Source organism: Netta rufina (genome assembly GCF_964035555.1).
Source record: "Netta rufina genome assembly, chromosome: 13".
NCBI lineage: Eukaryota > Metazoa > Chordata > Aves > Anseriformes > Anatidae > Netta > Netta rufina.
The window spans coordinates 1,537,665-1,550,184 of record NC_140136.1 but is presented as its reverse complement, the minus strand read 5'-3'; the positions used below and the strand labels follow the sequence as shown (position 1 = coordinate 1,550,184).

The 12,520-nt window shown below is 70.1% G+C and overlaps 2 protein-coding genes across 2 annotated transcripts; one reads left to right on the top strand and one right to left on the bottom strand.

The window, feature by feature from the left end:
* The first annotated feature begins 3,547 nt into the window (after window positions 1–3,547).
* CDH15 (cadherin 15) lies at window positions 3,548–8,552 on the top strand. The gene is made up of 14 exons (XM_084294674.1): window positions 3,548–3,642; window positions 4,480–4,614; window positions 4,866–5,021; window positions 5,112–5,256; window positions 5,337–5,497; window positions 5,649–5,777; window positions 5,871–6,056; window positions 6,155–6,408; window positions 6,525–6,667; window positions 6,747–6,983; window positions 7,066–7,305; window positions 7,677–7,813; window positions 7,893–8,048; window positions 8,119–8,552. Exons 1-14 carry the CDS (start codon window positions 3,592–3,594, stop codon window positions 8,314–8,316), a joined length of 2,328 nt encoding a protein of 775 aa, XP_084150800.1. The 5' UTR covers window positions 3,548–3,591; the 3' UTR covers window positions 8,317–8,552.
* Window positions 8,553–8,865: 313 nt separating this feature from the next.
* On the bottom strand, window positions 8,866–12,504 carry SLC22A31 (solute carrier family 22 member 31; the record flags this gene model as incomplete). The annotated part of the gene is made up of 9 exons (XM_084294811.1): window positions 8,866–9,226; window positions 9,314–9,425; window positions 9,528–9,739; window positions 9,830–9,938; window positions 10,041–10,174; window positions 10,435–10,603; window positions 10,793–10,947; window positions 11,018–11,121; window positions 12,076–12,504. The coding sequence occupies 9 exons, from the start codon at window positions 12,502–12,504 to the stop codon at window positions 8,866–8,868; spliced, it is 1,785 nt and encodes a 594-aa protein (XP_084150937.1).
* Window positions 12,505–12,520: the final 16 nt, after the last annotated feature.

Sequence of the window (12,520 nt, the reverse complement as noted above, 5' to 3'; positions counted from 1 at the left end):
CGGCCGTGCCCTGCGGCTCCATCCCCGGCACGGGGCGGGGGACGCAGCTCATCCTGCCAGCCATGGGGCACCAGGAAGGGTGGGAGGGATGGGGAGCGTGGGTAATTGATTAAATATCTTCGTTAGGGTCGGCGGAGCCCCGAGCACCTGGGAGGGCGATCAGCGTGCGCTGCGGTGTCAGAGCCCAGCTCCGTCAGCCCTCGCCGGTCCGCGGAGGGACCGAGCGGATCCTTTGTTAAAACATCACCGATGCAGTAAATTTTTTAACTTAGCAAATAGATCAATATCAAATTATCATGTCTCACATTCATAACTCTTAAGCAAGCAACAATGGAGAGAGACAAGGTCACTGGAGAATAAATAGCAGCAAAAGCTCTTAATGATCTATCATTCTCGACAACCCCAGGCACCCAGCACCAGCCTGGTGACAAGATCATTAATAAAACTCTGCAGGAACGCTATCGATTGCTTTGATGGATGATCACAGGTAGCAAATACTGTAAAACACCTGGCTGTCACACACTGAAATGAGTAGTGTGACTCGCACCCCGGCGCAGGACTGGCTGCGACACCGCTGGGTCTCCTCCCCGGGGGTGGCTGCTGCAGGGAGGGTGGTCGGTGGCCACGGCACCCCCGGCTTTGGGATCAGCCTCTGGCTCCCAGCCCCTCCAGCTTGTTTCTCCCTACAGATGGCAGCAGTTTATTAAGAGCCTCGTTAAAGCACCTGGTCACCGTGCCCCACGCCCCAGGTTGGAGCTGTGTTGGCCAGGGACAGATTTGGGTGCCTTGGTGCCGCTGGAGGAACCTGGAGACCCCGCTGCTTCCCCTCGCTGCTGGATGTGGCCCTGGGACACCAGCACAGCCCGGACATTGGGGACAGAATGGGGGTCCCCAAGGCCATGGGCTCTGCTCCCCCTGTGCCACATCCGTCGGGGATGCTCCAGTCACTTTGCTTGCGAGCCACGTCCGCGCTGACGGTCTGATCATATGTACACAACCATTCAATTACCCCGTAATGGCTACAGGCTATTAAGCCATCAATCTCCTTCATTAAGGCCTGCCAGGCCCGGCCCGGCACCGTGCAATAAAACCATTAAAACAACAACAACAACCCAAAGTAGCCTCCTTAATGCGCCCGCCCCGCCACCCAACTCGGGCACCACCAACGGGGCCATCCCGCAGCGTCCCCGACCCCGCTGCAGCCTCCCCCTGCCCGGAGCCACCCCGGGGCACCCATGGGCCCACTGCCCCGAGCTGCCAGCACCCTGCGGTGCCGGTCACCCCTTGTTGGGGTGTCCCCGGGGAGCTGGGGGCCGTCCCCTGGGTGCTCCCATCCGCTCATCCCTGCCCTGGGCTCAGCACGGCTCGGCACGCCGGGCCCCACGCTCACGCTTTATGGCTGACATTATCTTTTATGGCCGTATAAAACCGAAGCTCCGGTGGCTTTATGGCTGCTGCGCCGGCATTTGGCACCTCGCTGCTCAGCGCCACGCTCCCGGCTGCTCGCTCCCCCACTGCACCCACGTTAGGGCAGGACTGGTCCCAGTGCCGCACTGGGGACGCAGCTGGGCACAAGCCCCAAAACTCTTGTGCTGGGCTGGGTTTGAGGGGCAGGTTTTGGGGGCTGGGGGGTCAGGGGCTGTGCTGCCCTGCTGGGAATGGAGCCGTGCCACCAGGATGAGCCCACGGCCTGGTGCTGGCACCTTGTCAGAGCCCATCACGTCTGCGCCCCGTGCCCCCGCGCCGCGGTGCCAGTGGCAGGGAACATCTGCTCGGCCGCCCCGCTGCCACGGCGCATTAGGGTCAGGGTCAGCTGCCAGGACCCCCAGCCACAGCCACCGGGGCTGCTCCCCGCTGTGACACTGATGTGGGGTGGCAGGGCAGGAGGATGGGCGGATAAATGGGGTCGGGCAGACGGATGGGGACAGGGCTGAGCTGTGCCGTGGGGTCACCGGTGCCCGACGCTCACCCACTCGTGGCACGGCTCCATGTCCCCTCTGCTGTCCCCTGGCCACCTGAAGCCCTGCCACCACTTGGCTTCGGTGAGGAGCTGGGGGGGGGCAGAAGACCCCCTGTGTCCCCCAGCCTTATTTCCTTTGGGCTGCCCCCCCTGCAGCAGCCCCGCAGCGCTCTCCAGATGCTGTGCGCGGGAGGGAACCGGGGGGTCCCCAGGGATGGGAACGGGGCTGGATGGGGTGGGGGGGGAGGCACCCGCTGCAGCCCGGCCCCCCCCCCGGCCGCTCCCCGGTGCGGCCCCCGGGGTGCGGGGACACGGAGCCGGTGGCCGGGGCGATGCTGCCCCCTGGTGCTGCGGGAGGGGATGGGATGGGATGGGGATGGGGATGGGGATGGGATGGGATGGGGATGGGATGGGATGGGATGGGGATATGGGATGGGGATGGGATGGGATGGGATGGGATGGGATTGGGATATGGGATGGGGATGGGATGGGGATGGGGATATGGGATGGGATGGGGATGGAATGGGATGGGGATGGGGATATGGGATGGGATGGGATGGGATGGGATGGGATGGGGATATGGGATGGGGATGGGATGGGATGGGGATGGGATGGGATGGGATGGGATGGGATTGGGATATGGGATGGGGATGGGATGGGGATGGGGATATGGGATGGGATGGGGATGGAATGGGATGGGGATGGGGATATGGGATGGGATGGGATGGGATGGGGATATGGGATGGGGATGGGATGGGATGGGATGGGATGGGGATATGGGATGGGGATGGGATGGGATGGGATGGGATGGGATGGGATGGGATGGGGATATGGGATGGGGATGGGATGGGATGGGATGGGATGGGGATATGGGATGGGGATGGGATGGGATGGGATGGGGATATGGGATGGGGATGGGATGGGATGGGGTTGGAGCTGTATGGGGTGAGATGAGGATGGGGCTGGGACTGTGCTGGGCTGGTGCTGGCCCCAGCCTTGCCGCTGCCCCCCCCTCGCAGCCCTCCCTGGCCCCCGCCCAGCGCCCGCCGCCAGCCCAGATGGCCCCGCACCTGCCCCGGAACGCGGCCGCGGGGGCCCGGCGGGGCGGGGGGCGAGCAGAGCCCCCCCGGGGGGGGGAGATTGAGAACAGGAGGGGGGCGACGATGCCGGGCGGGGGCCGGGGCCGTGCTTTCGGGGGGGGGAGCAGCGGGCCCGGGGCTCTCCGCCCGCCCCGTCGCGGCATCCCCGGGGCGCACCCGGCGGCAGCTGCCGCATTCCCAGCGCCCTGCCCGGAGGACGAGGGGGGCACAGCCCCCACCCACAAAGTGCCGTGCAGAGGAGGAGGGTGGGGGACACACAGCACCCCCGGGGACCCCTTCGTGGACCCCCCCCAGCCTTTCGGACCCCCCTGTTCCCGGTCTCCCCGTGCGCACCGCTCGCCCCGTCGGGCCCCCTGCGCGCAGCCGGGCGGCATCGGGCCGGGCCGGGGGGCGGCGGGGGGGGGCTGTGGGGCCAGCTGCCCTGCCGGGGGGGGCCCGGGCCGCTCGGCAGCACATGTGCTGTCACTCAGCCAGCCCCGCGGTTATTTTAGCTCGGGGCCGGCGAGCGGCTCGGACTGCGCCCGCTCGGCCATGGGGCCCCCGCTCCTGCTCGCCTGCCTGCTCGCCCCCCTCTGCGCCAGGGTAAGGGATTGGGGGGGGGGGGGGGCTGAAACTTACCCCCACCACCCTAAAAAATGGGTTGGTGGGGGTGGGGGGTGGTTGGGATGGGGCCCAGGCCCCGCGGACGCACGTCTCCGGGGGTGTCGGGGATGGAGAGGGGGGATTTGGGGATGGGGAGGGGGGTGTCGGGGTTGGGGACGGGGGTGTCGCAGGCTCCGCGCCCCTCCTGGGCCATTTCCCACCCCACAGATGGTGGCGGTGGCCGGGGCAGGGGGGGGGCCTCCGGCACATTGCGTGGGTTGGAAAGCGGCGAGAGGGGGATTGGGGGGGGGCTGGTGCTCAGAAACACGCTGCTCCCCTCACCGCCCCCAGCAGCACTGCCGGATTTCCCCCCCCCCCAACCCCCTCCCACCCCACTGTTCACACACAGCCCCCCCCGTGCCCCTCACCACAGCCTCAGGCCTGAGCCATGTGGGGCTGTCGGGGTCTGGCCTGGGCCCCACAGCTCTGGGGGGGGGGGAAGGAAGGCAAGCAGACCCCCAGGGACACCCCCTCCACCCCCCATTATCCAGCCACCCCCTCCCTGCCCTCCCCGAGCTCCAGCAGCCTCCCAGATAAGCAGGAAGGGGGGGGGGGGGTCTCCCCACATGTCCCCAGCCCAGCCCTGGTCGCAGCCCCCCAGCTCCGTGCCCCCCACCCCATCCCGGACCCCCCCCCACGGTGACGCTGACATGGGTTGGGGCCGTGCCAGGCATTTCTGCCCCCTTCCTGGGGTGCCCATCACCACGATGGGGGGGTGGCCACCACGAAGCCCCCGTGTCCCGCTTGGCAGCACGGTGTGTCCCCCCCCCCCCTTAGGGTGCCAGCACGGCCCCAGGCAGCCCCCCCGGCTGGCGGCAGCACGAGGGCCCCCGGCGGGTGAAGAGGGCCTGGGTGATCCCCCCCATCAGCGTCTCGGAGAACCACAAGCGCATCCCACACCTCCTGGTGCAGGTAGGCGGGGAAAAAATTGGGGGGGGGACCCTATGGGGGGCAGCACAGGGCCCCCCAGCGATGGGATCCCCATGTAGCACATAGGGGATGGAGCCCCTGGCATGCCCTGATTCCCCTGGGTGCAGGGACCCCCCCACCCCAAGCACCCTGCCCTGGGGGCGAGGCACCCCCCCACACCACGACCCCAGGGGTCCGGGGGGCAGCCCCCAGCCCCCAGCCCCCAGCCCCCAGCCCTGCTTTCCTCTGGGCAGATCAAGTCGGACAAGCAGCAGCCGGGGGGGGTGATCTACAGCATCAAGGGGCCGGGGGTGGACGAGGAGCCCTTGGGCATCTTCTCCATCGACAAGTTCAGCGGCAAGGTCTTCCTCAACGCCATGCTGGACCGGGAGGAGAACGACCGATTTCGGGTAAGGACGCGGCCCGGCCGTGCGTACCCATAGCCCCCAGCCCCCCCCCAACCCCCTTTAGCCCTCACCCACCTGCTTCGTGCCCCCCAGCTGAAGGCTTTTGCCCTGGACCTGGGCGGCATGACGCTGGAGGACCCCACGGACCTGGAGATCATCGTGGTGGACCAGAACGACAACCGGCCGCTCTTCCGCCAGGACGTCTTCACGGGGCGCGTGGTGGAGGGCGCTGAGCCAGGTGGGGCCCCGCGGCCACCCGGGGTTTGGGGGGCACGAGGAGACCCCCGTGTGCCGGCACCCACCGGGGGTGCTCCGTAGGGACCTGCGTGATGACGGTGGAGGCCACCGACGCCGACGACCCCGAGACGGACAACGCGGCGCTGCGGTTCTCCATCCTGGAGCAGGGCGCAGGAGGCATGTTCAGCATCAACGCCACCACGGGAGAGATCTGCACCGCGCGGCCCGGCCTCGACAGAGAGGTAGAGGGCACTGGGGGGGCATTAAATGGGGGCACCGGGGCTGGAGGAGCCACGGGTTGGTCCATGCGCACGGCCAGCCGTGGTGAGGGGCGGACACGCAGTCCCTGTGGCTGCTGGGGGTGCTCAGCGCCTCCCCCCGGTCCCCCCGCAGAGTGTGGGGGTGTACAACCTGACGCTGCAGGCGGCTGATATGTCCGGGGACGGGCTCACCACCACGGCCACGGCCGTCATCTACCTGGAGGACATCAACGACAACGCCCCCGAGTTCACCAAGGAGGAGGTAGCGGTTGGGGTGGGCTGGGGGGGGGGGGACACAATTTGGGACATTGGATCCTGGGGGGTAGGTGCCAGCCCCGTGCTGCTCCCCCCCCAGTTCTCCATGGAGGTGGAGGAGCAGGCGGCCGGCCTGGAGGTGGGCAGGGTCCTGGTGCACGACAAGGACCTGGCCGGCTCGCCCAACTGGCTGGCCAAATTCACCATCCTGGAGGGCGACCCCGAGGGCGCCTTCGCCATCCACACTGACCCCTACACCAACGACGGCGTGCTCTCCGTGGCCAAGGTGGGCACCCAGGGGGGCACCCGGGGTGCTGGGGACGGGGACGGGGGTGCTGGCAGCTCCGCTCACCCCATGTGTGTGTCCCCCCCACCCCTCGGCAGCCCCTGGACCACGAGGTGCGGGACCGCTTCCAGCTGACGGTGTCGGTGCAGAACCAGCAGCCGCTGGAGCCGGGGGCCCCGGGCAGCCCACGGGCGCTGGCCACGGTGCAGGTGAGGGTGCGGGACGTGAACGAGGCGCCCGTCTTCCGCGAGAACCCGCGGCGAGTCAGCGTGCCAGAGGGGGCCCCCCCGGGCACCCCTGTCACCACCTACACCGCCAGCGACCCCGACACGCGCCAGCTGCAGACCCTCACGTGAGCGCTGCGTTTTGGGCACCCGCTGCGTTTGGGCAGCCGGGTGTGCAGCCGGCGGTGGGTATTTTTGGGAAGGGGGGGTGGTGATGGTGTGCCCCCCACCTTGTGCCCCCCAGCTACGCGCTGCTGTACGACCCCGCGGGCTGGCTGCAGCTGGACCCGCACTCCGGCACCGTCCGCACCAAGCGGGAGCTGCGGCACCCCTCGGCCTTCCTGCAGGGCGGCTGGTACATCGCCCTGGTGCTCGCCCGTGATGACGGTGAGCACCCTGCCCTCCCTGAGCCCCCCCCCGTGCCCCTCGGCACCCCCTGACCCCTCTGCTCCTCGCCCCCGCCCAGCCGAGCCCCCGCTGTCCGCCACCGGCACGCTCTCCATCGAGATCCTGGAGGTGAACGACCACGCGCCCCTGCTGCAGCCGCCGGCCGGCGTGGTGTGCGGGCGGCCTGGCCGCGGGGGGAGCCTGCTGCTGGGGGCCACCGACGACGACCGGCCCCCCCACGGAGCCCCCTTCCACTTCCAGCTCAGCCCCCAGCACCCCCAGCTCGCCCGTAACTGGAGCATCACCCGCTTCAATGGTGAGGGAGGGCTGGAGTTCGGGGGGTCGCTGTCGCCTGGGGGGGTCCCCGCTCACCCCAGCCCTTGTGCCCCCCCCTGCAGTGACCCACGCGGTGCTGGCTGTGCTGGTGGAGCTGCCCGAGGGGCTCTACTCACTGCCACTGCTGCTGCGGGACTCGGGGACCCCCCCCCGGGAGCAGCAGCAGCTGCTGAACGTCTCGGTGTGCCCCTGCGGCCGCGACGGCACCTGTGAGGACGGCGTCCTGGCCGCTGCCACCGCCGGGGTCGGCATCACCCTGGAGGCTCTCCTGGTCATCCTCGGCAGCAGCACCCTGCTCCTGCGTGAGTGACACCCCCAGAGCCCCCCCACCCACTCCCAGGTACCCCAAAGCCTCCTCACGGTGCAGGACCCAAATCCCAGCAGCATGCTCCATCGCCACGTCCCACCCCCCAGCCCACTGCCCCATCCCGGTCCTGGCCACCCTATCCCATCCCAACCCACGTCCCTCATCACCCTATTGTGGTCCTGGCCACCATATCCCACCCCATCCCATGCCCCAAATCAAATTAGCCCAGTCCTGGCCACCCCACCCCATCCCATCCCCATCCCACGCCACCCCAGCCCCATCCCCGTCCCTTCCTTGCCCAGTACCCCACACCCCATCCCCCCCCGAGGGGGTCCCGGCCCCGTGCCCACCCGCTCCCCCCCGCAGTGCTGGCACTGCTGGGGGCCGCACGGGTGCGCGGGCGCCGCCGGGCGCTGCGCAAGGGGCTGCTGCAGCGCTCGCGGGACGACATGCGCGACAACATCCTCAACTACGACGAGCAGGGAGGCGGCGAGGAGGACCAGGTGATGGGGGGCACCCCGGGCAGGGCTGGGGGGGCTCATCACAGCCCCCAACAGCCCTGACACGTCCCGCTCCCCGCAGGATGCCTACGACATCAACCAGCTGCGGCACCCCCAGCTCCTCCAGCCCCGCGCCAAGCCCCCCGTGCGCAGGGACGCCCCGCTGCGCTCCGGCACCCCCTCGGCACCCCGCAAGCTGCCCAGCGGCCCCTCGGACATCGAGGACTTCATCAATGAGGTGGGACGGGGCTCGGCACCCCCCTGCTTCCCTTTCCATAGCAGGGCTGATGCCATTCCTGTCCCCGCAGGGGCTGGAGGCGGCCGACAGCGACCCCAGCGTGCCCCCCTACGACACCGCCCTCATCTACGACTACGAGGGCTCGGGCTCCGTCGCCAGCCCGCTCAGCTCCATCGTCTCCAGCCTGACGGACGAGGACCAGGACTACGACTACCTGAGCGAGTGGGGGCCCCGCTTCAGGCGCCTGGCTGACCTCTACGGGCAGTAGAGGGGCCGGGGGGGGGGGCTGGGGAATTTGGGGGTCTCGCACACGAGGTGCCCGAAGGTGGAGGCTCCGTGCACGCACCAGGTGCCTGGCTGCGGGGGTCTTTGCACCCCCGTGTGCCCCCCACCCAGAGCAGCAGCAGAGGGACCCCACACCCAGCAGAGCCTTGATGGTGCGAGCAGTGTGCCAGCGGGGGGGGGGGGGGCCACAGAGCCCCCCCCAGTCCCTTCCCAATAAAAATCCCACCCAAGGGGGCCGGCGGGACCCCAACCTCGCCAGCCACCCGTGTAGAAACAAGGCACTTTTATTGGCAGCTGCAGCCCCCCCCGGGGCATCACCCCCACCCCAGGACTCCCAGCACAGCTCCTCCTGGGGCAGGATCCAGCCCCAAGGGGGGTGGGCGCGCAGCCCCCAGCCCCACCACCGCTCGCAGCCCGGAGCTTTGCGCCCAGGGCCACGTGGGGACGGGGGGGGACCCGCTGCACCGGGGGGGTCCCAGCGCTGTGATGCTTGCCCCCCCCAGCCCTTCCAGCAGCAGGGAGGGGGGCACGGCTACATCTCCGGGGGGGCGTCCGTGGGGCTGTGCCGGGGACCCAGCGCCCGCTTGGCGGAGGAGACGAGGCGGGAGTAGTCGTGGGGGATGCCGCGGGGGGCGAGCAGGGGGAGGTGGTCCTCACGGGGGGGACGGTGGAACAGGGGGGGCCGGCGCTGGCTCTCGCCGTCCTGCAGGGACTGGGGCAGGCCACGGCCACGGCTCTCGGGCAACAGCATGATGCTGAGCACCGAGAGGATGGCGAAGGAGGCGAACACCAGGTGGTGCAGGAAGAAGCCGCGGCTGTTGGGGATGGCCGTGATGGGGGCGGCCGCCTTGCCCACGAAGCTGGCCCCCACGATCAGCCCCAGCCCAGCGCCCCTGCAGGGGGAGGAAGGGGAAAAAGCGCTCAGAAAAGAGGGAGGGGGAGGAAACGGGGTCCTGGGGAGGGGGCGGCTCCCCCCTCACCTGACCACGGTGGGCAGCACCTCGCTGGCGAAGAAGATGCTGAGCATGGTGACGGCATGCGAGGCCGTGATGCCCACCACCGACAGGGTCAGCACGATGAGGTCCAGCAGGTCTGGAGAGGGCAGGGTGGGGGGGGAGCAGACATCATCAGGGGGCTCACCCTGCACCCCCCTCCAGCACCCGGTCCCGCTGTGCCCCCCCCATCAAGCCTTACACTGGGTGAGGGCCAGCAGCAGCAGGGAGGAGATGCCGGTGAGCACGGTGCAGAGCAGCAGCACGGCGCGGCGCCCGAAGCGCTCGGCGGTGAGGCAGAGGAAGAGGCAGGCCACCGCCTCGGCGCCCACCAGCGCCAAGTAGGAGGAGAAGCGGGGCAGGTGCGGGGCCAGGTTGCGGGTGAAGCAGTGCCGGATGCCGGAGCCGATGAAGCTGCGGGACGGGGGGGGCTCAGCAAGGGGGTTGGGGGGCCGGTTGGGGCCGCTCCCCCCACCCCACAGCACTGTCCCCCCGGCTGCTCACGCGGTGAAGCCGAGGATGACGCTGTTCTTCCAGATCACCCTGGTGCTGAAGATCTCGCAGACGGCATGGTAGCGGGGCTGGGGGGAGCCCTCCGCCAGCGTCTCCAGCTCTGCGCGCACGGTGGGACCGGGTTAGAGCCGGCACAGCCCCACGGAGCCCCAGCACGGCCGGTTTGGGAAAGGGGGGGCCCACCAGGCACCCCCCCACGCACCCGCCATCAGGCTCCCTTGGTCGTCGGCACCGCGGCCGCTGCTCTCGGCCAGCGCCTGCAGCGTCTTCCTGGCCCTCTCGAGCTGCTGCGTGGCCAGCAGCCAGCGCGGGGACTCCAGCAGCAGCGCCGGGCACCTGGGGCAAGTGGCGGTGTCACGGGGTGTCCGCGGGGGCTGTGCCCCCCCCCAGCACCACCACCACCACCTCCCCCTGCCTGGCTCAGAGCCGCGCTGTGCCTGGAAACCCTCGGCTTCAAACCTGAGCAAACATTTACCCGGGGAGCATGGAGAGCCCTGGCGGCTTTGATGCCCCGGGCAGGGTGTGCCGGGACAGGGCGCTGCCTGGTGTGGCTTGGCCCCCTGCGCACTCCAGCCCCGAAACGGGGGGGTCCTTACCACCAGCAGGCAGCCAGCAGAGCCAGGATCATGGTGACGGCGCCCTGCAGGACCCGCCAGTCCCGGCACAGCACGGCCAGCCCCGGCAGCAGCAGCTCCCCGGCGATCCAGAAGAAGCCGGCCACCATCGTCACCTCCAGCCGGTGCGGGGGGTCGCACTGCTCCAGCCCTAAGGGGGGCACAAGGGGTGCAGCGTGGGTGCCATGGCCACGGGGCACCCTACAGCATCCTGCGTCCCACAGCGCCACGCATGCTGCAGCATCCCAAAACCCCACAGCACCCCAAAACCCCGTGGCACCCCAAAACCCCGCGGCACCCCAAAACCCCGCGGCACCCCAAACCCTGCCGGTGCACTCACGTGCCACGTAGAGGGAGAGGAAGGCGCCGGCCAGCGCGGCCCCGAAGAGCATCCTCGCAACCAGGACCATGAGGAAGTTGATGGCCAGCGCCACGCCGAGCCCCAGGGGCACCGCCAGCCCCAGGGACACCACGAAGGTGGGCCGGCGGCCGAACCTGCGGGGCCGGGCGTGAGCTGGGCCGGGTGCCCCATGGGGGGAGCACCCCGGGGACCCCCCCCTTTTACCTGTCACAGGCCAGGCCGGCGGCGACGCTGCCCAGGGTCCAGCCCAGCAAGTGCGTGGTCTGCTCCAGGGGCACCTTCCAGCGCGAGGCGCACACCAGGTCCCACTGCGGGCCACGGGGATGTGTCTGCACGGGGGGCCCGGCAGAGCCCCCCCTGCCCACAGGGCTGGGACGGACGGTGCCGGTGGGGTCACGAGCCCCATGCTTTGTCGGGGGGCTTCTGGGCGGCCCCCACCCCCAGGCAGAAGCGTGGTGGTGCTGGTGGCCCCCAGAGCCCTGTTTTTGTCATGTCCCCCCCGCACAGCAGAGCTCCCCACCCCACAGCCACCCCTTGTCCCCCCCCATGGGGGTCTGCTGGCTGTCCCCAGGACCCCCCAAGCAAAATTCTTCTCCCCCAGGCCCTCCAGAACAGCCAGGGCTTTCCCTCGCTGGGGCCCCCAGCTTGTCCCCCAGGGACCCCCCAGTCCCCTTCACACCCTCCCCAGGCCTCCCCACAGCCCCCCCAACCCACAGCCGCCCCTTGACCCCTCCTGCACCCACGATCCCAGGGCCCCCCGACCTCCTCCAGCCTCCCCCAGCCTGGTGCCCCCCCGAGACCTCCAGACCCAGGCCCCTTCTGCCCCCCCCGGACCATCCCAGACCCTGGGGACCCCTCCCAAACCCTCCCCAACACCCCAAAACCCCTCAACCCCCCTGGGACCCTTAGGACTCCCCAGAATCCCCCACCCTGCTCCGGGATCCCCCAGCCCCAGAGTGCCCCAGCTCCCCAAAACTCAGGGATCCCCTCAAACCCTCCCCAAACATGGAAAACACCCCCAGACCCCCCCTCCCCAAACACAGGGAACACCCCCAGACCCACCCCAAACCTTACCCCCCTCCCCAAACTTAGGGCTCCCCCTAAACCCCCCCAAACCTCCCCATCCCCAGGACGCCTCCCCTATCACCCCAAACTCAGGAACCCCATTACACCCCTCCTCCCCACCCCCTCCCCATCCCCAGGACCCCTCTCCTACACCCCCAAACACCTCCCCCCTCCCCAAATATCCCCCCCCCCCCAACCTGCGTGACCATGTTGGAGCGCAGCCCGGCGGCGGGCAGTGCGTAATGCCAGCCGCGGGTGCAGGGCCCGGTGCCGTCGGGGCGGGCGGTGGCGGTGCCGGGGGCCGTGCCGGGGGTCGCGGGGGGGCCGTGGCGGTAGCGGTAGAGCTGGCAGGGGCTCCAGCCGCCGCGGAGGCGGGGGACGGCGGCTCGGAGCAGGGCGGCCCCCGCCAGGCGGCGCAGCGGCGGCGGCAGGAGCGCGGCGTCGGGGCGGCAGCGGTGGGGGGGCTCCGCGCCCAGCGCCCACCCCAGCGCCCAGCCCAGCGCCAGCGCCAAGCACGGAGCCCACCCCCCCGCGGCACGGCGGCCCCGAGGCCGTGCCCCCCCCCCGGTGCCGGTGCCGGTGCCGGTGCCGGTTCCTGCCCCGGTTGCTGCCCCCGCCGCCTCCATCCCGCTGGGGCCGGGC